Consider the following 26,547-nt stretch of genomic DNA (forward strand, 5'->3'; position numbering starts at 1 on the left):
AGAATCGTAGAATCATAGAGTTGTTTGGGGTGGAAGGGCACTTCCAACTCCCCTACCTTGGTCATCAAGGGACATCTCTCACTAGGCCAGGTTGCTTAAGGCCCAGCTAACCTGGTCTTGAACATTTTCATGGATGGGGCATCCACAGCTTCTCTAGGCAACCTGCTTCAATGCCTCACCATCCTCAAAGAAAATATTTTTTTCCTAATATCTAATCTAAATCTATCTTTATTTAGTTTAAAGCCATTACCCCTTGTCCTGTCACTACACTCCCTGACAAATAATCCCTCTCCAGGTTTCCTGGAGGCCCCCTTTAGGTCCTATATCTAAAACTAACCAACAACTATACTATACAACCAACAACTATACTATATAACCAACTATTATATAACCAACAACTAGATTTAAACTAACCAACAGGAGTTCTTCCTGAGTTGTGAACCTGCAGGGTCTTGATGAGCAGGGAACCTGATGAAACATCTGTGGCTCCCTGGTAACTCATTCACCCAGGTTTTCTTTAAGTGGAAACAAGTCCAAAGACCCAGACCGTGTCTCTTAGAGTCAGGGCACAGCTCCAACCAGATCTGGGAGCTCCCCCCATGCCAAAAGTTTGTAGTCACAGTGTTTGTATCAAGGAATGGTACAGGGATGTGGGCATGGGTTTGTGAAGCAAAACAGCTAAGGCTGAGGCCCTGACATCCATGCTGTAGATATATACATGTATTTCAAGAGTTTTTACTTTGGATTACCTCCTCCAGTCTGGTCCTGTGAACTGGAACACCTTCAGCCCTCAGGGTGCATTAAGCAAACTCCTTAGGGACAGCTTCTCTTTTAATTTCAACCTAGAGAATTCCAATCATACAGAACTCCCAGGAACTGAACCTTCTTTTCCCAAACTATTAAAGGAACATCCCTCTTTTAAAAGGACGTTTCAAAATAAATGATGTCTGGGAGCCATTTACTAACATATGGAGTTGGATACCTTCTGTAACTATTTCTAATTGCTTGTAAAAGAAATGACAGCTAGGGAGTTTGATCACCATTTCAAGGAAATTATAAGAAACATAGATGAATACTTTCATGGTGCAACATCTGATCGTTGACTGTTAAGAGAAAAAAAAAAAACAAACCACACAAAAGAAAAAAAAATCAAACAAACAAAACTGTATCTCATTTAGAAGTCAAAGGCACCACAGATGGCAGGTGATAGCAAACAAAGAGCTTACCTTGGCTGTGTCCCTATTGGCTTCAGGCAGCAGCATGATCAACAGATGCAAAGCTTGGAGCTGTAACTTGATCTTGGAGATTTCTAAGAACATGAATAATTACATTTTTCAAATCCCAGTTACAGATTTTGTTCTAAAAAACCAGTTGGTCAGTAGTTCTAGAAACACAGCAATGACTGGACAGTTCAGATTAGCATGTTTAGCTATTGATTGACAACAACTTTTTTCCCAAATATAAATTTGGTTTAATGAGTGGGTTTTTCCTTAACATCTGGGATCTTTGTCACAGACAGAGACAAGGCTGTATAAAATTCTGTCTGAATAACAAGGACTCAATATTTTTCAGTGCTAATCATATTCCCTCTGATATCTGGGTCAGAATGTGTTGTACAGGGATCAAGTACTTTCCACCTTTTCAAACTGAAATAGATATTTGTTTTCAGAAAAATTTCATACTAATATTGTTGAGTATTTTGCTGAATGCTCGTGTCAATAGAGTGGAGATTGATTATTTATAACTTAAAAAGTATTTGTTCCAAATCTAGCACTCTAGCTAAATATCAGTTACAAAATACCATAATGATTTGGTGTGAAGAAAAGAGGAAGGGAATACTAACTTACATCCACTTCCATTCTGGGAAGATGAGTTGGGCGAAAAACAAAGGTGTGATGTGGATAGTGTGTCTACTATTGAGAAAAATAGTCACTTTATTTTGCACAGTCCTCCTGTTCAGTCTTCACCACACTGGAAAGTGATTGTCACTGCATGAAGTCTGGGACTTATAAGGAGCATACTCAATTATGTGAAGGATGCAGCAAGGGGTCACCTCTCTGTGCCCTCTAAACTACCTCATGGAGACATAGAAAATATGGCTGCAGCCTTATATAAAGGTTCTAACTTTTCTGTACCAGTCTGCCTAATAAATTCACCATCCTGATAGTCTTACTCTGTCCTAGCTCAAGTGAATTTACAATAAAGTCAATAGGTATTGCAAGGTACTATGGCATTCTTCCTGGAATAGAAAAGAACGAAATGTACTCCAAATGAGACAGCGTGTGTACACTGAAAACAAAAACAGATGGCCTGAAGCCATCTGTGATCACATATATCTTGTATGAATATTCTGACCTCAGCATAAACTTTAATAAAAATTATAGAATAATTTTTATTAAACAGAATATTAACGAACTAACAGAATATTAACGAAAAGGAAGTGACTTGAACGCACCTTGCAGAAATGTTAATTTATGAAATCAATGATTTGAGTGAATTAGCATACATATGAAAAGTATTGCTCAACCATTGTTTGTTCAAAGGGTTCAAATCTCACAATAATCAGTTGTGTCACTCACACGAATTTATACTATAAGCTAAATACACATATATTTTTTTTCCATTCTAAAAGGAACAGTTGCAGAAAAATTAAATGCTTATGCCACTCAGTAGATTTTTTTTTTTCTTTCTTTCTACTTCTGTACTGCTGCAATTTATCAACATCAGTTCACGCAAACTCCTTTTCTACCTACTTTCCACTAAAGTGATGAAAGCAGGCAGATATTCCACTGTGAAGAGCGGACTTGGGAGTTCTCTAATAAACATTTTCAGCAGTCCTGCTGCATCATTGTTTCGCACTTGGTCCCAGTCAAAAGTGTCTTCATAAAATTTTGCCTCCAGTTCTTGATGAAGATTCTGAAAGATAAGAGGAACATCTGACTTTCAGTCCTTGCTTCTGACCTGGCAATCTGAGATCACTTCAGAAATCTTTTTACAAACAACAGGCATGTTTACACCACTGCTGAATTAAAGTAGCCCTAAATCAGTAGTGGTCCTGGTACAGCTGTGTGTTCAGAGCAGGTTAACACAACCAATTCCTGGGGATATTTTTCAATGCAGGCTACATTTTTTTTACTATAACTAGATCTCTGCCAGTGACATATTTGACATATTAAAATACTCGTACAGAAGTTTTGACCCTTAAATCACAAAGAAATTGCATGTTCTTCCTCACTGCCAGTGAAATTGCTAGACAATCTGTTGCCATCCTAGTCCAGGGGCCTTGAGCAAGTGGTTTGAACTTCTTGACTTCCTGTCTTTAGAAGGATATTTTCTTTTAGGTTAGTGATAATTAAATTTGATCACTTTGTAGGAAAATGAAGGCACCAAATAATCATCAAATTATCAGAAAAACTACACTTGATGCATGATAAAAAAAAACACACAACAACACAACAACAACAAACACTCAAAAGCCCAAGAGAGAGTTCAGACAGAATTGATTATACTGTTTGGGGTGCATATTTAATCCTGTTGTTCTCCACGTGAGCATCTTGCTCTATAACAAAGGTATGTTTGGCTCTGGGGGGTAACAAATCAATATTTCATAAGTGTGTGAATGGGAAATATTCAGTAAGGTTCCTATTAGGAGCAGAATTTGGCTTCAAACCCAGATCACTGTTTGGAAAATGCAAGCTTTGTCAAAAAATTTTTGGCTAAATAAGATTGAAGGAGATTCTTGTAATGTAAGGATATCCATAAATAATGCAGCTTTCACAATTATTACTGGCCAAACACTGCCTTATCCATAAGAAGCCTGTTAATTAATTAATTAATTTATTTATTTATTTTTTGTGAGACTGTTTTTGACAAAATACATCTGTAGTTGATATTCAGGTTTCAGATCATGCTTTTGTCAAATGTACATTACTACTACAAAAAAAAAAAAAAAACAAATAAACAAACAAACAAAAAAACCCACACTACCAACAACAAAACAAAACAAAACAAAACAAAACAAAAAAAACCAAACAGTCCATTTGGACAGAAAAGCTTTCAAAAATGAATTTTGTTTACCATGCCTCACTTGAATGGAAGGAAATTACATATCAAATATGGTCACACATAATGAAGTGAAATGGCTGGCACAAAAGGAAATAGAAACTCATTCAGGATTTTGTGTATAATGTTACAATCTCATTTTTACTAGCACGTTTTACTTCTTGTAATCTGGGCTATCACAGCTTCCTCTGTTCACATCCTTTGCTCATAAACCATATAAACACCTGGATTAAATTTTCTCTTGGTAACTGACTGGGAAATGTGGAACAGAACTCCTCTCCTCACCTTATCAAAATTGCAAGAGGAGAGAAGAACTACTCTCCATTTTTCTGCTGAGAAAGCAGTAGAAATACAAAGCAAAATTTTTGAAACGTACACATATGTGTACATATATCTACACAAGCAAGAATATATAGAGATATTTATACATAGAAGCATACACACACCCACAGACACATGCATCTAAGTGCTTTCAAAAACTTTTTGGCCATTTTTTTTACCATGGCTGATCCCACAGTAGATTATTGTGCATTTTTGGTTCACTGGAGCTTTCGTTACAAACTAGATTAGAGACTAGATTAGAGAGGAAAAGTTGTATTTATTTCTTCTATTCTTTGTTTTACAGAAGAGTAAATTTAAATTTTAATTGCTTCCATATGCCTTTTCTTTCTCCAAACAAGACTGAAATAAAATTGGAATGCCCTCAAATCATAATGTCATAATAATGTATGAAGGCTTTGAAGGATGAAATCTGGATCTACTTTGAAAAAAAAAACAACCTCTCTCTTTCTGGTTGGGTTGTTGGACAGACTTAAATGAAGCCAAGACTCAAATAATTTAAAACATTTATGTGGGCAGTTTGACTTACCACCCAGTACAAGAAAGTTACAGATAACCTCGTATCTCATAGAATCTCCCTAGGTAAAGGCTGTGAATAAGGAGTGAACAAGACACAGCACTCTATATGCAAAGAATAAGAAAGTCATTTAATTAGGCAGAGCACAGCCCTGCTGTGTAATCTCCCCAGAGACATCAGAGAAATTTGAGATTGTGTGAAATAATACTCTAAGTATTTGTATGAAAAAAATGAGGAATCTGACAAGTACAGGACAAATTAGGAGTTCTCTTCTTCAAGATGTGGCACTTTGCAAGGTACTGAATACTTTTATCAATCCAGAAAGACAAAGGGAGTTGGGATGCCACTGCCTATCTTTGGTGTATTTCACATGATGTTGCTTTTTCTTGTACAGTCATTTTTGACGATACCCAGCCCATCAGTGTTTAGTAATCCCCAACATTAGTCTTTGTGCATGTGCCACCACACTGAGCCTTCCTGCTTCAGAAAGCAAGAATGGTCACACTGCCACACTCAATAAGAATTGAGTTAGTCTGGAGAAACGTTTCCAAGTGTTACTGCACTGTAGTGGTAGAGCCAAGGTTATTGGCTACCAGCTAGCCTGTGTTCATGGCCTGCAAATAGCCTGTGAAAATACAGCATTCTAGGCTGCCAAACAATGAACACAGGCCAAAACTCTCTCACTTGGAACATGAAATTGTAAGATCACAGAAGACAAATGAGAAACAAAATGACAAAAAGGTTAAAATGACATAGAATAAGATCTTTATCTTAAGTCAGCACAACTTGACAACACTGGATTTCTGAAATAAATTAAAAAAGAGATAAGATCACAGCAATTTTGGATGACAAAGCTAAACTGAAAGTATCGCTCAATGTTTAGTTCAATTCAACATCAAGTCTATGCTTTATATAGAACATTAACAAATGCAAAGCAATAGACCACGTGCTCTGTGATTTATTGGTTCCCAGGAACTAATCTGCCCTTTCACTGGTAGGACTGGAAATGCTGATCTACATACATCAGTATTTATGTGCAGTGAGTATTTCTGTGTACTGTGTTATTTGACACAGAAGCTGTGGTCCGGGAGACAGAAAACTGGCACAAACGTCTACCTTAACCCTGGAGGCAGATCCGGGCACTCGAAGAATTCCTTCAGTTTCTAAACCAGTTTCCTCAAGCTTGAGCAGCAACTGAAAATAAAGAAAAACCCAGGCAAATTCTCAGAAGTATTTAAAAATACTGCTTTTTTTTTTTTTTTTTTTTTTTTTCCAACCTAGGTCTCATTGAAACTAACTTGAAAAAGATACATTTCTAAATAATTTGCTAATGAAAACAAGCCAGATCATGTAAGTATGCCTTCCTAATTTGATCTCTATATTCCTGACCCTGAAATCCACCATATGGAGAGTACGGAAAGCTGATAACACAATAGGCCCCTATTGGATTTGGGACTGTCCTTGATTTGGGACTTGGCACTGCTATAGAACAAGCAACACATAAATGTATTAATAAAAGGGCAGATACACTGGGTTAAACACAATGGTGTTTTGAAGGAAAATTAACCTCAGAGAAACGTTTAAGTCTCTCCCTGAAGAGCACAATGGAATGGATTATAGATAACATATGTTTCTGGGACCTGAGAACTCAGATTAGAAAATGATTACAGGATATTTTATTTTGAAATTTCTGTCAATAGAGCAATAGGCTTTATATTCTAATTTTTTATTTAAAAAAAAGTTTTGATTTAACAGAAATTAGAATGAACAAGAACAAAAAATCTTTCTTAGTATTTATTCATATAGCTCTGAAGTTTTGCTACCAGCTCTACTTTCTGTTCTCACTGTTGGATCCTTCTAATTTTCAACAGTAACTTGACAGAGGACACCGAATCACAGAATTGTCTAGGTTGGAAGGACCCATGAAGCTGTTTGCAAAGTCATGCAAATATCCAAGATCTGTCAGTCTTTCCCCTGACATTCCTTGCCACTTCCCCTTTCCTAAGTATTTACATTGAAATTTGTTGTAATGTCAACTTCTTGTAAATCTGTGTAAATGTATGTGTGCTTGTGTCTGTGTACCTGTCTCCAAGACATCTGCTGGATGTCAATGTATTGTCAAAAGACTTACATAAATGACATGTAGCTTGTCATAAAAACCTCAAGGAGAAGATACCACAACCACTCTGCAAATAATAGCTAAGTAATACCTGCAGTTTGAATTCACATGAAATTAAAACTTTTGAGAGCAGTCACTTGTTCTACTTCTGCACACACCCACACAATTTTGCCTGCCTCTCTAATTTAAAGAGAAAGGGAAACAGAAAGCCTGACATTTGTTTTGCAAGGTTTACTGTATGGTGCCACACAACTGAAAAATGGAAAGAGGTCCCCACCATAGCAAAAATGCAAAAGAAGCAATTATTGTCTCTTTGTCATGAGGTGTTCAAAACACAACATACATACAGAAACCTGTAGAAGACACCTTGAAAACTGCAAAGCTCGCATCTCTTCTTATCTGATGTGTGTTCTGGGTGTCAGTGCAAATGATGGAAATGCCCATCTTAGTGGCTTAGACGGTCACGTTATACTCACTTTTTGGAAGATGAGGGGAACTTTTATTCCAGGAACCTTCTTTTGATCATTCTCCAGCAACACTGTGAGAGGGACTCCAAAAAGACCATTTTCTTAAAAATAACAACAACAAATATGAAAGAGAGCAAACACAGACTTGTACATATCTTTTTAGTAATGCTGAGCAGTGCCCAAGTGGCTGCCACACAGATGCCATGGAACAGTACCTCGTCCCCGCACCCTCTCTGCACGGTTCCTCTTCAGCTCCACTCCCAGGGCATCATAGAAGGCTGTTAGCTCAATCAAGGAGAGGTAGCGGATCTTCTTCATGTCTTCAGGAGAGAGATCTCCAACCTCTGTCAGTCCAAACCGGCTTTTCCGAACAATGAATTTCTACAGTAGAGATGGGTTATATCTTAGCATGTAAATTTTTATTTTGAAAGAAATGCTCATATTTAAAAGGAAGTCAGGGTAGATGGGTAACACCAAAGAGCTGAACTGCAACCCTATATATTAGCCTGGTATGTTGACATAACTTCCATCCACCTGAAACAGAACTTAGCTTCTTGCTTACCATGTTCACTTGCAGTTCAACTGGTGTCACTGGAGCAGAGATGTTAACCTCAGTGCTCTGCCAGTACTCTAGGCTGTAAGAACGAGCTACATGTTAACTAAACTTTGCCAGTTTTAGCAGTATATTACACCTCGCTTTGCTTCTTCCTCCCCCAGAGTGTCTTTGATTGTTGTTAAAGTAACTGACACATTTCATCATGGATATAGTTGTATATCTATTGGTGGTGGGAGGGATGAGTACCTGTCTGCTTTGCATAATACTACTCATTTATGAGGTCTTACAGGAGAATTCAGAGTAAAGATCTGAAAAAAGTCCAGCAGTAAAATCAGATAGTCCTGATGCCAACCTGACTCTTTACTGGCACTTTTTATTGCTCAAGAAGCATTTAGACATAGAAATGACTCCTAGCAGCTAAGAAATGATTTATTCAAGTAGGCTTGAACTAAATGATACTTAGTAATATTGGGCATGTGAAGATGTCTACATATTTTAGAAGCTGCAGTGTCATGGACGTGAGCCAGGAGTATTGCATCATACCATAACAATTTCTACAAATGTCAGAAAGAACAAATACCCAACAGTTTTTGACACAATTTCCAGAAATAATAACAAAGTATGGTATAAAGCATGCTTTCCAAAGCTTTGTGTAACTTTGGTGTTATATATATATATATATTTAATTTAGTTGTAATTCAGACCAGTGATTGTTAGTCAGAGGTACAAATAAACACCGTTGCAAACAATCTCTTCCCTTCAGGGAATTGTGTGGAAACCCATCTTTTTAGAGTGTTTTGCTTCTGGAGATTTCTTCCCAGTCCTCCCATTTTAAACAAATTTGGACTCAATATATTTAACCCAATCCAGCCAAACATGCTAAGAAAAAGACAGGGAAAATAATAAATAAAAATTTACACCAGATTTCAAAAGTAGGAGAAGAGAAAGGACGTGTAGATCATGTAGGCTGAGTCTTCCTGAACTGCACTGCACATAGCTTTTCAATAGGGGTTAACCATAACTGGGGAGCGCAGGGAATAGAATAAGTAATGTATTTGCAAGATGTTTAGGGCATTTTAGTCCACAATCTTTACTCCCCAAAATGCAGCAACCCTACTGTTACTCTTATGCTGAGACTTAATAATACAACAAGATCTATATGGATCATGGCCTTCTGAAGATAAAAATAATTTCTATTTTTTTTTCAGCCCCATTGATGTACAATGTCCAAAAGCACTGTAAGTCATCTTCGGGAAAAAAAAAATTATACAATATATATATGTTTCCTGAGGGGATGGAGAATAAAACAGAGAATAACAAAGTCTGTTTGCAAGTACTAAGCGCACCAAGACAAAATGACAAACTCTCCAAAACTGATTACAAAGGGTAGCTACAATGATTTTTCATATTGGCTGGTTGACTTCTAGGGTCACAATAATGTGATACAACGTTAACACAAGGTTTGGGGCTATGCTTCTTTGTCATGTCTTCTGTCATTATTTTCCAGTGATTTTTCTTACAAACAGTGGAGTCATGCTATGTAGCATCAAAGATGGCTGTGGTATTCTGAAAACTAAAGAACTAGTACTTTGACTAAGAATCATGTCTGATATTGTTTGACATGTTTTCTCTGTATATATGGTTTACTATATGATTTACTATATGGTTTACTTAGATAGGCCTGAAATGCTTACTGACTTTAATTTTAAGAAATCTTTGGCTAAGTCACATTAATTATGTTTCCATGTTGGGGAAATTGCATGTAACCCTATGGGGCAAGTGATGTTGAGTTGGCTCCTCTGGAAGCTGCAGAGGACATGGTATTTTATGACATAATTTCTCTACATGTAGCTCAATATATGCCATCCATGATGCTGATTATACTAGCATGCAAGAAAGCTACCAGAAAAAGTATGATGTGTAGACTTCATTTTGCCCTTTTTGGCCCACCTTGAGGAAGTTTGGACAGTCCTTAAGAGCACGGGTGACTGATCTGCATAACAGACCAAGAGATGATTTTTTGCTGGGTCCCATTACAGTCTGAGCCATTATGGGAAAAAACAAATACCATGAGTGGCAACACATGAGCTAAGAAAAATGCCAACACCAACAGCTACAATTATGGTTACAATTACAGTTAGAGTATCTCTGCCTCCGATGACCTGAAATATTTCTTGTGTAAACTTCCAAGCACACAGAAAGCTGCCCTGCATGCAGGATAGTTCACCTCAAGCACAAAACTGGCCTTTTCTAAAACTAATCAATTATGCATCCATGGGTCCAAAATAATCAAAGTGGTTATTCTCTTCCCTGTTTGTCACCAGTTTCCCTGATCTATCAACTGGAAAGTTAGTGTCAGAGTGCTTGCAGAGAACAATTTGTGTGTGTGTGTAGTAGCAAAGGCTGGGGTCTGAGGTTTGCTATTACAAGGAGCAAGGAGGAACTCTTGGTTTGTGAGAGTCATGACAAATGCAGAGATAACCTTATTCTCCACAGGATGCCAAGTTAACCATACCATAGAAAAACAAAAACAAAACAAAACAAACAAACAAAAAACAAAACACAGGGATTTCATAACAGTTGCAATCAATTTGGTATCTTATCCCTCTTTTCAACAAGGAAGCTTAATTCTGCATCTAAAGTTCTGCTTCCTTGTTGGTGCCTGAGATAGACAAATGGATAATTCTCAGACAATTCAATGTCTGTGTGGATAGCAACAATTTCGGATTAGTTCAGGACCTCAGGATGCCATAACATTCAGGAAATGCTTCCAAATAATTTACAGCTATTTCAGACATCTCAGTAAAGAGTTGATATCTGGAGCATGAGCCTAAAGTTCCAGTTGTTAGTAATGGAAGCTGTGAAGGCTGATGGAAATAGAAAGCTATCTACTGAATACAAGGAATAATTCCAGAAAATGGCATGACTGCTCACTGTAGGTCTTGTTGGATGATACACAATATGGTTAACTTTTCTTTAGCCATTCATGCAGTGTCTCCCATAGTGTAATTGCATAGAATATTGATTGGAGGCAATCAGCACTGCTGAAGGACTAAGGCTTGCTTTCCCCTCCTTCATCTGTGGAGCAATTTTAAATCTATGCATTAACAAAGGCAGATAATCTGTGGGGGAATAAAGTAGGAAAGCAGACCAATAATGAAAATGATTGCTGGTATTAGTGCCAGTAACAATTTCATTTCAATGTGAAAAATGTGCAGGTAATACAATATTTGTGGATTGAGTTACATATATTCATTTGTGATGGGTACATCTGAAAATCAGGCTTGAATATCCAGTTTATCTTTGGTACCTCTCTGGGAATCGGTCATAAACTGTAGGCAAGCATGGAAGAATGCATAAAGAACTCATGCGGATTCGCCATGAAGAACACATAGCAAAGAACAGCTAATGCACCTTAACAGCCTCCAATGTGTTGGGCATATAAAGCAGGAAATTAATGGGTAAAAAAAATAATACACAAAACTAAACCAAAACAAAAAGAAAACAACAGCCACAAACATTGAGGAAATATATAGAGAACAAACTTACAGGCAAAGCAGAGTCTTCCTTTCTGAACCTCTGGTTTTTCGTCCACTCTTGGGTTTTTGGAAGGACTGTAATGGATTCTGAGAAAGAGACCTCATAGGAGAGCTCTTCTGTTACGGACGGGCTGCCTTTATCTAGTCCACAGTCTAGACAGCTATTAGCTGAAAATAAGGGATACTGCATATGAACACCAAATGTATGCTTGCATTCAGGACATTAAAAAATTGAACCAAGATGACAAAAATCTTGAGAAAGTAATAAAGGAAGTGCTTCAAAGAGGAATTTCAGTGTAAAACACAGCATGTTCCTGTTTTGACTGGAGGAAATAACCCCTTAGAAATAAAACCCTTATTTTCATTTTAGATTATTTAACTTGTTGCTTTTCGTGAGAAAGATAGTCAAGTTGGAACTTCCTGTTTATCACAAATTATCAAGTTTTTGTACTCTGTCCTTGTCTATCCAGGCTAGCAAATGGTGTTGGCACTTGTGTGATGAGCAATTGAGAAAAAAAAAGTATCAGATAGAAAAATGTTGACACATTTTCACATCAGTCTTGATTTATTTACAATCAAAGGACATTGTGCATATATTTTATACACATTGCGCATACATTTTGTATGCTCACACACATATGCACTCACATTTCTCACAGTTGCTAGTCTAGGTGCGTAGCACCAAAACAGGACTCAATGTACAATCTTAGTTTGCAAAAACACTACTTTTACTGTAATTTCTGATAGATACTATGAAATGACTTACTGTACAACTCTGAAATTTGGTTGCCTCCTGAAATTCGTGGATATCAAAGGAAAATTTTTGAGATCAGTACAGTCAAGTACAGAAAAACCCTATTGTCATGGAGTCCAAAGTGTGATAATATACATGAGTTCCAGTGTTGCCAACTTTCATGACTGATCTCTCACATTTCCGGACAATTTTACATTTTCCATTAAAGTCCAGCTCCTAGACTCGTGCAATTGGAACAAGATCACAGTTTCCATTGAAAGTGATATAAAATTTCAGCCCCCAGGACTGCAGAGATGAGTTTACTAATGTGACCCAAATGCATTCAAAACCCATGGAAATCAGAAGGTGAATTAAAAAGTATTATATATTTTATAAGCATTTGTATGCCCCATGATTTTTGAATCATTTCATTTACAGATTTTTTTTTTCCAACATATGTTGTTGTAGCAACATTTGTTTTGAAATTCTGGTATGAAAAAGGTAAGCTTGGCTTCTGAACTTTGGCCTCAGATATTACCCAATGGCCAAAGAATTTTAAGATGCTTTCCATCTCTCTTTCCATCCTTAGATCTGGTATCACAGACTCACTGTGGTGGCCCTGGCCATTTGCTACTAAATCTGTTCTAATACAACTGCTTGAGGGGCACAGGTATCAGTAGAACAGTGAAATGAACAGCTTTTGCAACCAAGGAAAATGTCTGTGGCACTATATCCAAAGTTAAGCATCTAAGTGACTAGTTTAGACACTCCATATATGTGAAAGTTAATATAATTATATTAATAATAAAATAATACTTCTTAATAACCCTTTAGGTAAGCCCTGAACAGTAGTGATGGAAAGAGCTTTCAAAATAAAAGATGGACATTCCCTGGAAGGCTACTGACAGCTATCTGGACACCGAGTAGAGCAGAGCTATCCTTTTCATTAGCACTGCCAATAACTGCCAGGGCAAAATGTTTAATGGGTGTCCAAACCGACACCATTAGTATAGCAGAATAATAGGGGAGAACCAGAAAGACAATAAATTTATAACATTACAATTTCTGCAGTACTGGAAAAGAAATATGGAGGACATATGCATCCTTCTTTTTATGATTTGCCACGAGAAAATATACTGCTGAGAGACATATTTTTGGCAACTTCTGCTCCATACCCTTTGGAGGTTACTTTCACATTCCAAGCCTTGCAATATTCAGTACATTTTAGACATCGATGCCTCAGAGACATCAGTCTGTGTCTTTAAAAAAACATCTTGAATGGGAAACTTTGGGTCCTACATGACAATAAGCTGACAATGATATTAAGAAAATATATGTAGCACAGCCCCACCACAAAAGAGGGGACTAACCTCAGAACCACAAAAGGATCTTTCTGTCTACCATTTTTCTAGGAGGAAGTGAACACTGGTTACACGTTGGCATACTCACAGCTAACTGATTTCCAAACTGGCTTCTGCCCAGGAAGCTGGATACCATTAGAAGGAACTGGTGACACTGGAACTGTCTCAAATGTGGGCTGATAGGCAAGGAAAAATGATCAGACTACAGTGAAAGTCAACTTCTATGGACAGAAACTGCTACAGTTAAGCAACAGCAAATCATTCTCAGCTTACATCCTTTGCCAAGTTTAAACAACCTGTTGTGATTTGCCAGAGTACATTTTTCATAGCTGAGCCTGAGAATGAATCTTCCCCAGGCTGCACAGATTTGGATCATGTTGAGGTCAGTGATATTGCAGCTCACTGTAGCTAATGAGTCCTGCCCTGTATAATGACTGAAATTAGCTAAATAAATTGCTGTACGTAATTGTACTAAGCGAAAGGTCCTTGTCAAATTGTAATCCATCCTGCTTTTAATCACTTTGGTCACAAATCTTTTTGGGGACTCTCTGACACATGCTGAACATCCCAAGCACCTGGCAGACACCAGGCTATTCACTACTTTTCAGGATATTTGGGCACTTGCGAATTGTTAATTGATGGATGTCCTCCAATAGGCTATATAATAACACTTTAGCAGAGAACTGAAAATACAGTTTTTGGGAAAAAAAATGATCTTTTTTTATAATCAACTTCATTTCTTTCTGCTCCATAAATCATTCTGTGCTGTGTGAAAGTGGGGGAAAGGGCTCTGAGCATAGTGGGTGACTTCCAGGCAGAATCACCTCTCTGGCTACTGGGTTTTGCCCTTATGCTCAGCAATTTGGGGACTGATAAAAACTAATCTGAGTGTGCATGTGTGTGTGTGTGGATGGTATTGCAGCTCACCTGCACATTTGGGGATGAAAAAAGGCTGTAATTTAAAAATGCTCTGAATTGTACTCAGTGAAAATGACTACAATGCCCTCAGCCAGCCTTGTATTCTTTTTGGCTGTCCTTTATTATCCTGCTTGGAGCCCACCAATCTGCTGCCTCACCCCCCTGAGCCTTAAGGAGCAGCCCCCAGCTTGCTGAACATGCAGCTGAGAGCCCCGATGAGCCTCCAGCAACAGCTCTTCAAATTGCTCTCTGAATTGTTAAATTGGCTGTTTATCAACAAGCAGCGATGCCTCAGGGCAGTATTTGTTGTCTTCCCCTGATAAAAATGTGTCAGATGTTTAAGAGGCAGGCAGCTCTTCCAGTTGGAAACCTGAAATAACACTGCAGTTGTTTTATTCAGTTTTATCCTCTGAGCTATTTGGGTAATGAAGTCAAATGTAACATGAATAAGATCTCTCCTGAGAGAGTCCATTTAATGGGCTACAAACTTGACAGCAAACAGGATTTGAGTCACATGGACTTCCTTTGCCAGCAGACTGTACAAACCACTGACTTATTTATTTATTTATTTATTTATATATTTTAATGGAGAACTGTAGGACGCTGTTAGCACAAATCCCATAACATATTTACAAACATTTTTAAGACATAAAAAAGTAAGAGCATTTCAGGTGGGAGTATGGAAGTGGAAGGGTTGGTTAAACTTGCATCTACAATTTTGGAAAATCAAACATTGCTTAAAATCTGCTTGAGATCCAGATAGAGGAATTAAAGGTAAATATTCTATGGTTCTATGATTAGCAACTGGCTCACTTTCACTGTGCAGAATGTCTGACCCTACAAACGGTATTCAGAATAGATTTACAGTGAGTCAAGTTTATTAAAGAAAAAATCCTTGCAGCCTTGATATCCAGGTGAAATCAATAATGAAGACGCTGAAGCAAGCACAGGGGAGCTGGAAGAGGGGAACTGAGAGCACAGCTCTGTTTCCCACCCAGCAGTGCTTGCAAGAGCCTGGAGGCTGCTTGAGATTGTGGCAGATGGATGTCATGAGCCATGTACAATATCAGGGTAACTAAAAGCATCACGTTCTTGCTTTCATTTCCCAGCCTTCACGGGGGAACTACACGTATAAGAAAAACCTTTGTGTCTTTTGTGGAACTCTCTTCTAGATGAAATCAACAGGAGTTTGTTTTTTGTTTTGTTTTGTTTGTTTGTTTTAAAAAAAAGCTTAGGATAATATGATGCAAAGAGAGGGTGGGCTGGGAGTATGGGAGTAAAACCTTTATATTGCATTAATTTGGAAGTTCCATGTTGTTTCTTTAGTAAAAATGAAGATTAAAATGCTTTGGAACTCATATCTTAATGAATGCAAAAGGCCAACAGTCAAATTGTGTTCTTAATTAAATTGGGACAGATTTATTCCTTTGGCTGGGGCTCCTGTCAAGGCAAGACTTCATACATCCTGATTTCTAACTGAAAGTGATTCATTAGACAATTCTCATGATCGGATACTAAAAATGAGCCCAGTGTTTACTAGCATAATGTACACAGGAATTTCCAATGGGAAGAGGAAACTAGAACAGCAAGAAGAAGATGGAGATGAGATAGATAGTTCTTTAGTGGTTACCCTCATTGTAGAAGATGTAAAAACAATTAATTGGAGCACCAAAGCAACCAAATCCTGTTGTCAGCCCTCTAGCTAAGGAAAATGAACGCAAAAGAGGTAGTCTTATAGCTCTAGTCAGGGTACAGCTTGCCAGTCCTTTGGTTTAATTCATATTTCCAAGTGCTGTCATCATGATTGTCTTTTCATGCAAATAGCTCTGGGTTAGTTAGTGATTCTTCTTTAATTAAGATAAGATTTTCTTGTGCATTGCTGAAGTATAATGCTCTGAGAACTCTTGAGGAGTTTTAGTTGATCACAACATACAGGGATGGGCTGTTAATGAGCATGTTGCTTCACTTCCTCCCTCCAATAATAAAATCAATTTATTTTTTTTTCCCCATTTGTATTCTGCTGCTGATTTTTCTAGGCTTTGAGCACTAGCAGAGCTGATAGTTTCTGATGGAAACAGCAGGGTACCAGCAATAAGAAAAATCAGGCCACTGTGATTAATAAACCATCCAATTTAAATCCTTGTACTGTGGCTGTCAGTTGAGCCTGTTGAGTGCAAGACTGCCTGAAACAGAGCAGAAGCACTTCAGCTGGGGCAAGGTGCTCCACTGAGGTACTCTTGTAGGGGGCAAGGTACCACAGATGATGGATTTTACTCTCTGCAATCACTGCACCTTTCCAGCAGAATAAAAAGTAAGGAATTGTGGCTTTCATTTCAGTCCACTTGGACTGCTGAGGGAACACTCTTGCCTGAGCCCCCTTTGCTCTGTGTTGACCTACCTATATAGAGGCTGGCCACCAGGCAAAAAGCTCACCAGACCGACTTTTTCAGAACAGAGAAAAGAAATGAGGGTAAAACTCTTCCACTCCACTCCCCTTCTCCCTGTTTTTTTTTTTTTTTTTTTTTCTCTCTCTCTCACCCTCTGGATGACAACTATTTATACAGCTTCAGTCATCCTGTAAATCTCATCTCAGGTTACTCCAGTGAGCTAATCACCTCTCATCATTAGCCACAGAAGAGAGTAATCCATCCTGTGACCCCATCCCTCCGGGCTCCTGTAATGCTTAGGTTGTTGGGAAGAAAAGTGTAAATCCATCCTACTAATGGGAAGGATTATAGAGTTATGTGAAGCAATTAGAGCTGTTTTGCTATTTGCAACACATTTTCTTCTACCTCCTTTGCTATCTCCCACCACCAAAACAAACAAACAAACAAAAAAAGCAGGACTGGAGAGTAAAGAACCTCCTGCATGTCACTTTAAGCCATCTTTTCACCAGTCTCTCTGTAGCAGCTGTGCTGGAAAGATTTGCCCCCCCTATCCCCTACTGCTCTTCCTCTTTGGTCTGTGCTCTTTTAAATCCAGATCACTTTCCCAAACCGATTCATTATAAGGGTTCACCAGTGGTTGTAATGGCATGCCCAAAGACTCAGCAGAGCATGAGGGACTTGTTCAGCTGGGAATGCCTCATGCAGGGCTGCTCAGAATCAACCTCAGCTTGGGACACAAGTATCCCCTAAAATGCGGGTCTGCTGCATTCTGAAAATGCACCTGTCCATCCCTGAGGAGCTGATAATTAGGATGAGCTTTCTAAATCCCATAATAAGCAGCAGAGATAGGAGTAATGGTTAATTGAAGTGTCCAAGGCTGTTGGGAACCTTACGGGCTGTTAGAAATACAATCTGCTTTGTAGTCTGTTGGAGAGAGGTCTTGGTGGGTTCTGCAGCTGTGTTTGTGCATCTGTGTTTAACATTTAGGCAAGTACCTTGCAGAACTGCATATTTCTGTGGGAAGAAGAATTACAAGTCTTAATTACTTCTTCTGCCTTATCTTTCACGTTCTCAAAGTGCGAAACAAGTAAGTGAGCTGAATTTCTGAGGAGGTAAAACAATGATTTGAAGGACAATGGATTAGAAGTTTCTGATTCCTGTAGCAAGTGAAAAACAGTGGAGAAAAATAAGCAGGTCAAAAAAACATCAATAGCGTGTCTATCTGAGAGAATGGACACAACGTTTATTTGGCTGATTTAAATTTATTAGAAAGTGTAAGCTTTGCTAGCATTATTAAAAATTATAAATGCATTTAGGTTTCCAGACACTTGAAACAGGAGAAATGTGCCAATCTAATAAGAAGTGCCATCAGCTTTTTAAAGTTCATGCAAACATGCCTAAGGATTTCTCATGCAAGAAAGTCTACCCACAGGAAACTACTGGGTGCTTCTGGAAATATTTATGGGATATATGCAAGAGGTTCTAAAGAACCCAGGCACTTAAATTGGAGACAAAAAAAGAATTTCCCCAACCATTATATTTTTGTAATCTTAAAATAATTATGCAGCTGCTATTTATTTTATTTAATTTTTGAATTATTTTAGGGTGCCAAGCCTTGAGTAGAAGGTAGGACAAATAGAAAAACATAAAACAATTTCTCACAGAAGGTGTTTCCTAGAGTTTTATAATGATAAACACTTTAATTCTTAAAGGTGAACTTGTGAGCTTATTGGTCATTCCTGTTTAAGATATCAAGAGTCACACATCTAAAATCATGCATTTTGCTTTGGACTAAATTCAGACAGTTGACTGCATTCACCAAAATCAAAATGTGAAGTGAGGAGAACTGGTGCTTTTAGAGCCATCCTCAGGGAAAAGTGGATGAAGCCACCAGGGGAAGCGTTCGTTTCTGAAGCCATGAAACAAATGGACTGTTAATAGATTTTTGTTTGCTATGTAAGTGAAATGTAACTGCTAGTGTACCAGTTGCAATCGTGCTGGCAGGTGTTTAATTGCTTATGCATATTTGAACCCCAGTTGTTTCATTAGAGAAGCTTTACTTCACCGCTGAGACTGCTGAGTAAATAGCAAGTGTCCCCAGAAGCCAGCAAAAATTTGAATATCTGCCAAGAGTAACTCACCAATTTCCAAAAAATAAGGGAATAAATGTTAGTCTTGATAGAAGATTGCAGGAGAAAGACTGGCAACAGATACAACATTATGTTACAGGTTATTTACAAAACTGCACCATCTATTGTATCTTCCCTTCCTCTCAAAATTTAGCAAATACAGCATTAAAAGCCTGAACTTAGTGTGAGGAACTGCTACTGGCTGGCTGTACATCGTTAGCAGAAAAGGATTCCTGTCTGGTAGAAGCCTTCATGAGCTACTTACAAAATATGTAAAAATTAAGCTCATAAGCATTCCCATGGATGCATCAGCTACTTACAGAAGAGTCATTGGTGCCAAAGATGTCTCGCACATCACGGACTGTATGCTTGTTCTTCTTCCTCAGGGTCTGTGTGTAGGTGTTGTACCTCTTCTGTACAGCAGCAGCTTGTGTTCGGGTTAGAGTAGACAGCAGGGCTTGGCCATCTTCCTCTTCAGCTCCTGAGATCAGTGTAGATAAACCTACATCCTGCAGCCACTCGGCCTCCAGCTCCCCTTCTGTGGAGGAAGAAAGCAAGTTATGAGCTAGGCTTGATGTGGAGGTAGAGGAGGGCAGGAAGGAATGGAGGTGGCACAGAAGATCACTGCATTAGCCTATACATTGGGGATATTCCATGTCCAAGTGTTCTTAGGCCACAAGTGCAATTTAATTTGATTTTTGTCAACATACTGCCAGCTTTCATTTTGTCAGTCTCTGCATAGGAGACACTTAGGAGAAGAGTGGAGGAGGTATTTGTAAACTGTGAATTAATGCTTTCGTGTGAAGAAGGCAGCAGAGTACCTAGCCTGACATAGAAAGATTGCTAAAAGCTAACCCTTCATTCAAGAGCATAAAACCCCTCAGTTATCACTTAAACCACATTACAACAGATGAAACCATTTGGCAGGTGGAAATTAAGTTGTCATTCCATTTCAAATAAGCAAAAATACTGAAGTAGTGATACAATATAATGATGTTTTTCCAAATGAAGGATGAGAAGATTTAAGATGCATAAAAACCCTCAGCCAGCTAGCTAGTAACCACACTTTATGAAAGCACACATTGAGAAAAGCTCAATGTTCACATAGTCTAATAGCTTGTTTTGGACAAGATGATTAAGAGCCAGAGCCACCCACTAATGAGGAAGTAGGGGTAGATATCAAAGAGGGCAGGCAGGGGTGGAAGGTGCAGAAATAGCTAACTTTGCATGCTAGATATCATCCAATTTCTAATAGTTAAATGCTGGCTAGCACTCTACACTCCAGGGTTTCTTGATACCCAGATCAGTGACTAATAGCTTATTGAGTCCTGTTCAATTCCTGCTTCCCAACTGGTTCCACAGTGAGATTATGCGCTCTGTGAAACATTGCTTGCTTTCCTTGGGTTTTGGTTTGCTGTAATGTTGAATGAGTATTTCCTGTCACTGTAGGACAGGGAGAAACTTCCAATCTACCTTCTCTGACTCATTTTGTAATTTCAAATTTTGCTGTCATTGACATTTTATTTATCTGCTTTCTAAAGTAAACAATCATTGTCTTTTTAAATCTCTTTTCACACAGGAGATTTTAAGGGCCTTCATTTTTATTCTGCTTGTGAACAATCCTAGTTCAGCAATATGCTGTTTGAGACAAGGTAATCAAAACAGTAATTGTATTCCAGCTTTGACTGAAGGAAAGGTATTACAAATAAACACATCAAAGAGCAAATGGACTAATTTGCAGACTGTTCTGTAAAACAACTAGTCAATACGCTCATTGTTCCTCCCACAGAACTGGTCTTAACGGCAGGTTGGTATTCCCACTCTTTCTCTATTACTTCTTCTTGACATCATCAGATTGCAGACAGATTGATAGACACCAGTTTACAGAACTTTGGCAGTTAGATATACAAAGGAAAATTACTGGTCTGGTCAGCAGGGGCAAGGGAAAACAACTTACACATGTGCCATCACTGACTTCATTGTTAATTGCCTTGTCTCTTTGCAAAGCTCTAAAAAAAATTCTGCTCCTAAAAACCCAGCTCTGTGTTACACTGAGGTGTGACTGCTTGTCTCCATTCAGATCCTTTCCATATTTACAGACAGGATGACTGGCTGTTCCTTTTCCTCCTCTGTCAGTTTTCAAACCATAGTACTTCTGCCATCCTCAGTCTTTCTAACAAGCCTTCTTTTCATTTCTGTATGCTGCTGTTCTAGCCACATCCATTCATGTTCCATTTTCTTAATTATATTCATTTTGGCTTTTGTTCTGACATATTCTTTCCAAGAATTTAGTTTTTAATCAAACTTGGCTTTCATGATGCTATGAAAAATAGTAAACCAGACATGTAATTCTGCCTGCTTACCAGCCACCCCTGTGACTTGTTTTCTCTGGCTTTTTCCCATTTCCTTTTCCAACTGCTCACAAACAATAGGCTAAGAAATAACAAAAACAACCAAAGGAGTAAAACTATTACAGGGAAGGAATTCCTGCATTAGAAATCCTCAAAATTATATGAAAATAGATTTAAATAAGGACTAATAAAATCACATAATTTTATAAAACGTTATTTTTACAGTGGTAGCTACTTATACAGCATGGTCTTGACACTGGTTGGGTCTGTTCCATCAGAAGATAAACAGATAATAGAGAGGATTCCCTCTGGCTGGTAGTTCCCTCTCTTTTTTTTTTTTTTTTTTTTTTTTTTCTTCACTTAGAGACTGCTAGGAAAGAGGTGTGACTTTGTTTGAATTTCAGATGTAAGCCCAAATGACTCACACCATCTCAGCTTTGCAACACTAAGTGTTAAAATCAGTTCTGCATGTCACTGCCATCTTAAGCACCCCATGACTTCCTTTTCCCCTGCATTCTCATCCCTTGTGTCATTTATTATGTTATTCTACTTTTCTTGCCCTTAGTTACACATGTCTATAGAATAAGTGCTCTAATATTTTCCCATTGTACATGTTGTCTGGCAAAAAGCAGCACTATGGCTTTGACAATATCATTCGTACCTGGCTGCTGCCACACTGTTGGTTCCTTCCTAAGGATTCTGCACCCCTTCCTCTCAAAGAAATCTCAACAGGGTGACAAGTGTTTGTTTTAATTTTATCCTGAGGGCTTCAAAATCGATTTCCAGTGTTTTGATCCTTGGCAAGGAGTATTATTCTACTAGTAGTTTAATAGAACTCATGATTATTTCCAAGATTTATAATCTCAGACTGAATATTTTACTGAAGTTAATAAGTAGTACAAGCACTCCCTTGTTGTGTGTGGGTGTATGTAATATATATGTGTTTAAAACAACAGAATGAAGGTAAATGAAGTGTGGAGATGTATTGTAGTTTACTATGTGGTCTCATTTTTAATTTATGACAGAGAGGAAAAAATCAATATAATTTAATGAGGCATAATCAGACAAAGGATAACACGGGACTGTAGCACGATTTGCATGGTTGTGAAGAGTTAGTTCAGCAGTGATGAGAGCAACACAGAAGCTTGTGAGAACTGGGAAAATGGGTGCCTGTATTGCCTTGTCCTGCTAATTTAACTGGACTAGTAGTTCACAGATGTAGTTCACAGTGACCTTCCCCTAACACTGGGGACAAGTCACAGTCAGTTCATGCTGACAGTTGCATAAAGGAGTCACCATGAGGTTCACAATCTCAGCTTTCTGGGGTTTCCAAGCTACAGAGCATGATTAGACAGGAGTTCTCACAGAATGGCTGAAGTGGAAAGGGAACCTCTGGAGATCACCTGCTTCAACCACCTCCTCATCAGGGTGTCCAGGACCATGCCCAGGCAGCTTGTGAAGATCTCCAAGGATCATAACCTCATAACCTCTCTGGGCAGTCTGTGCCAGTGCTTGTCCACATGCACAGCACAGCAGTGCTGCCTGGTGCTCAGAGGGAAAGTCCTGTGCTCCAGTCTGTGCCCACTGCCTTCTGGACACCACTGAAAAGAGCTTGGCTCCATCTTCTTTGCACCTTCCCTTCAGGTATTTAGGCATGTTGGTAAGAACCCCTCCTGAGCCTCCTCTTCTCCAGGCTGAACAGTCCCAGCTCTATCAGCCTCTCCTCATAGGAGAGGTGCACCAGTCCCTACATCATCTTTGTAACCCTCCATTTGACTCTTTCCAGTATGTCTAGGTCTCTCTTGTGCTGGCCAGCCCAGCACTCCAGGTGTGGCCTCACCAGCACTGAGTAGAGCAGAAGGATCACCTCTCTTGATCTGCTGGCAATACTTTTGCCGTGTGTACCCAAGAGGACTGTTAGCCTTCCTAGCCTCAAGGGCACATTTCCCCAACAAGGTCAAACTGATTGAGGCAGATTGCTTTTCTGAGTTACCATAACAATAACCATAAAGTTTCAATGTTACACCTTGATCTATCTTTTTATGAGACCACAGACCAACACAAAGAAGTGCAGTTTAGATTTAAGCTGAGAGATCATGGCCCTCATAGCAGACTGCAACTTCTGGTAAACAGAGGTCTTCTACTTTCGCTCCCAAGAGAGCTCTACCTGGAACTAGTGAGTTGGAAGTATTCCCCATGGGAACAATATATAGTTGCAGCTAGATACCTCTGTGTAGGGTGTTTATCATGAATGATTACACATTTAGTTGCTGAGTAAAGTAGCACCCTTTCCCTCTTTTCAACCTTTTTCCTGGTAGCAGAATGAATGACATCCTATTGCATGTAAAGGTAAGAAAATACACCGTCACTCATGTTACTAATTGCATGGAAAGAATACACTATTCTTTCAAAATCTATCCTTAGATCAGTTATTCCCAGGCTCGTGGCCGTGACCACAAAAGGGCTGTAGCAATCTGTGGGTCATGACCCCAGAAGAAATCTAGTTTCATCCTATAGTAGGAGCTGGTATTTTGTGTTGCACAATATAATGCATTTGTAAGTGGGGTTGTAACTGGAAAGAAATTGAGGACTGCTGTTCCAGATGTTATCAAATCATCTAACACATAGCTGCATAACAAAAGTTAATATAAATTATTATGTGTTATTCCAAATACATTATGAAAAATGTAAAGAGGTGAAAATGTTAAGGGAACAGAATGAAGTAATAATACCTTCAGCATAATTTGTATAAGTGATTAATGAATTTTAATGAGTGAAGAGGCTGAACAATGTAGGCATCTGTGTATTCAAACTCATCTCTAATCTCTCCTTGAATTACATCTAAATTGGGCAATCTCAGAGAAACAGGCAGTTATCAAATTTCTGATAGCACCACTAACTATCTAACTATATCTAACTAAAAATTGCTTCAAGACTTTCATAACTTCTGCTTTATATCCTACCAAAAGCCAGAAACTGGAAAATTCCAATATACTAAATGAACTTTTTGCTCCCTTTTTAGCCTTTCGTTTAGATTATTTAATGATAGAGATAAAGTTTTCATTTATTGCTTCTTTTTTCTGGCTCAAACTAGTCTTTATTTTAACCTTGCTCATACTGGGTGGGAAGGAAATCAGGGCGTCACTAATCAGACAAGGCAAAGCCAAGGTGTGAGGAAGAAGTGGTGTTCATGTGCTTACCATCAGCAGGTTTGAACTCCAAGAGCGTTGCTTCTTCAGGTCCATCTTCACTGCTCTCCTTGATGCTCTCCACTTCACACCAGAAGTCCTCCATGGAGGTGCTGTCCATGGAGGCCTGAGAATTGGAGCGACTGAACGTGGGAGGAGGTGTGGACTCGTTGGAAAGCATCCTGTTAATTCTTCGGCAGCGAGGAAGAGATTTTCTGAAAAGAGAGATTGATGAAAAATAAATATACTCCTTTTTTTTTTCTAGCATGTAGACAAGACATGCAACTAGGGCTTCAAATATGGTTGTACCAAGAAAGCAGGGAACAAGATGTTGGAGGCAATATGTACAGTTCTGGTGGTCTTCATGATATCTGTTGCTCATCATAGTTATGACTTGAAATTTGTTTTGCATCTAACAATTTATCTCTTTAATGACTTTTAGTGGGTTACACCCTAGAGGGAAACTCAGGATATTCAATTTCTTTTCCTAACACTGCTACACATCTAATGAAGCAATGAGAAAATATTTTAACTTTGTGTTTCAGTTTTTCTTTCTTTCCCTTCCTTTTTTGCTTACTTGCTGTAATTCTTCAGTGAACACTTCTTTGGGGACAAGTGAAATACTTGGGAACACTGATATACTGTACAAGCTTATCTTGACTCCAGTAACTGTGCATATTATGAAGAAAAAAAACAGCCATAGCATGAAATACTTTAATTCAGAAGAATAATTACAATTTTTGTTTGAAAGTCCTAATTAAAATAACCCATTATTTTCTTATATGAAATTAAAATAAATTAATTCTTAACAAAATTTGTTTTTGAAATAAAACAGCATGTTTCAGGCCAATTGGAAGGTTTCGATCACAGCTTTAAAGAAAATTGATTCACTAAAAATCAAATTTCCAGTTATGATTCAAAACAAGGATTTCTTTCTTTAAATTGTTTTAGGATTTTTAGTAAACCAAGAAGTTAGATCCTTGTCCCTTTGTTTTTGTCTTTTCCTGTTGTAAATTCTTATAGCTGAAGATAGTTACACAACTTCATAGAAAATTTTATGAAATACCCACCACAAGAGTCTTGTCTAACTTAGTTCTTTCACACTATTAAAACAGCAATACTATAAGCAGCTTTTGTAAGCGTGATTACAGTAATTACAGTAAACAGTAATAGCAACCAGTATTTGTACAAAGGAGTCAGAAGGTAACATAATTATGGCAGAGAGCTAGACTACAGAAATTAATGGAAAATTATGTCATAAGCTCTTCTGGCCTTCACTTATCTGAATTAATTCAAATACTGTTTCCCTTTCTCTTCCTTTCCTTTACGGCATCATCCTGCCAACAGCCTTTTGTTTAAAACCACAGACATCACTTTTACTCCATTAAAAAAAAAAAAAAAAAGACACTTCCTTTTCAGTGTTTCCTCTCTTGTCCAAAGATTCATAATGGATGTACAAACATTGTGTTATTTAATGAAGCCAACTGGACAGGCTTTTCCATGTTTGCAATGTTGCTGCTGCATCCCCCCACTCAGTGAAGGGCTGCCTGCTTCTCTGAGGCTCCTGGAGCCTCCTCCCATCATCTGGGTGGTCCGAGGCAATTCTCTATGCCTTAGGTCTGAGCCCAAGGTTGGGAAGCTGTGGTGGATACAATGGAGCACAACAAATCTGTCTTCTCTGATGTTATCAGTGCTTGATGAAAGCAAAGCTCAGGCCCTTGCCTCTTTCCAAACACAGGGGGGTGCAATGCAGACAATTCGGTTGCCAAACCTGCCCACGTGCTGCTAGCCAGCTGCAGACAGGCAAAGCTTTCAGACAAGTGGCAATACTTCAGCAGAAGAAAATGTGGTGTTGTGATATGGAGACGAATATCCCCCAGA

General features: G+C 38.4%; 1 protein-coding gene across 1 annotated transcript in view; it reads right to left on the bottom strand.

The window, feature by feature from the left end:
* Positions 1-26,547, bottom strand: part of ARHGAP28 (Rho GTPase activating protein 28) — a gene marked incomplete at its 5' end in the record, with an annotated part of 73,376 nt that overhangs the window by 7,313 nt on the left and 39,516 nt on the right. The window contains 9 exons of the mRNA XM_084306786.1: positions 1,227-1,309; positions 2,754-2,916; positions 6,035-6,112; positions 7,514-7,605; positions 7,720-7,885; positions 11,610-11,767; positions 13,782-13,869; positions 19,448-19,665; positions 24,679-24,881. Coding sequence (XP_084162912.1) covers positions 1,227-1,309; positions 2,754-2,916; positions 6,035-6,112; positions 7,514-7,605; positions 7,720-7,885; positions 11,610-11,767; positions 13,782-13,869; positions 19,448-19,665; positions 24,679-24,881 — 1,249 coding nt within the window. The remainder of the gene's footprint in view (positions 1-1,226; positions 1,310-2,753; positions 2,917-6,034; positions 6,113-7,513; positions 7,606-7,719; positions 7,886-11,609; positions 11,768-13,781; positions 13,870-19,447; positions 19,666-24,678; positions 24,882-26,547) is intronic.

This window comes from Netta rufina, assembly GCF_964035555.1.
Source record: "Netta rufina genome assembly, chromosome: 2".
Taxonomy (NCBI): Eukaryota; Metazoa; Chordata; class Aves; order Anseriformes; family Anatidae; genus Netta; species Netta rufina.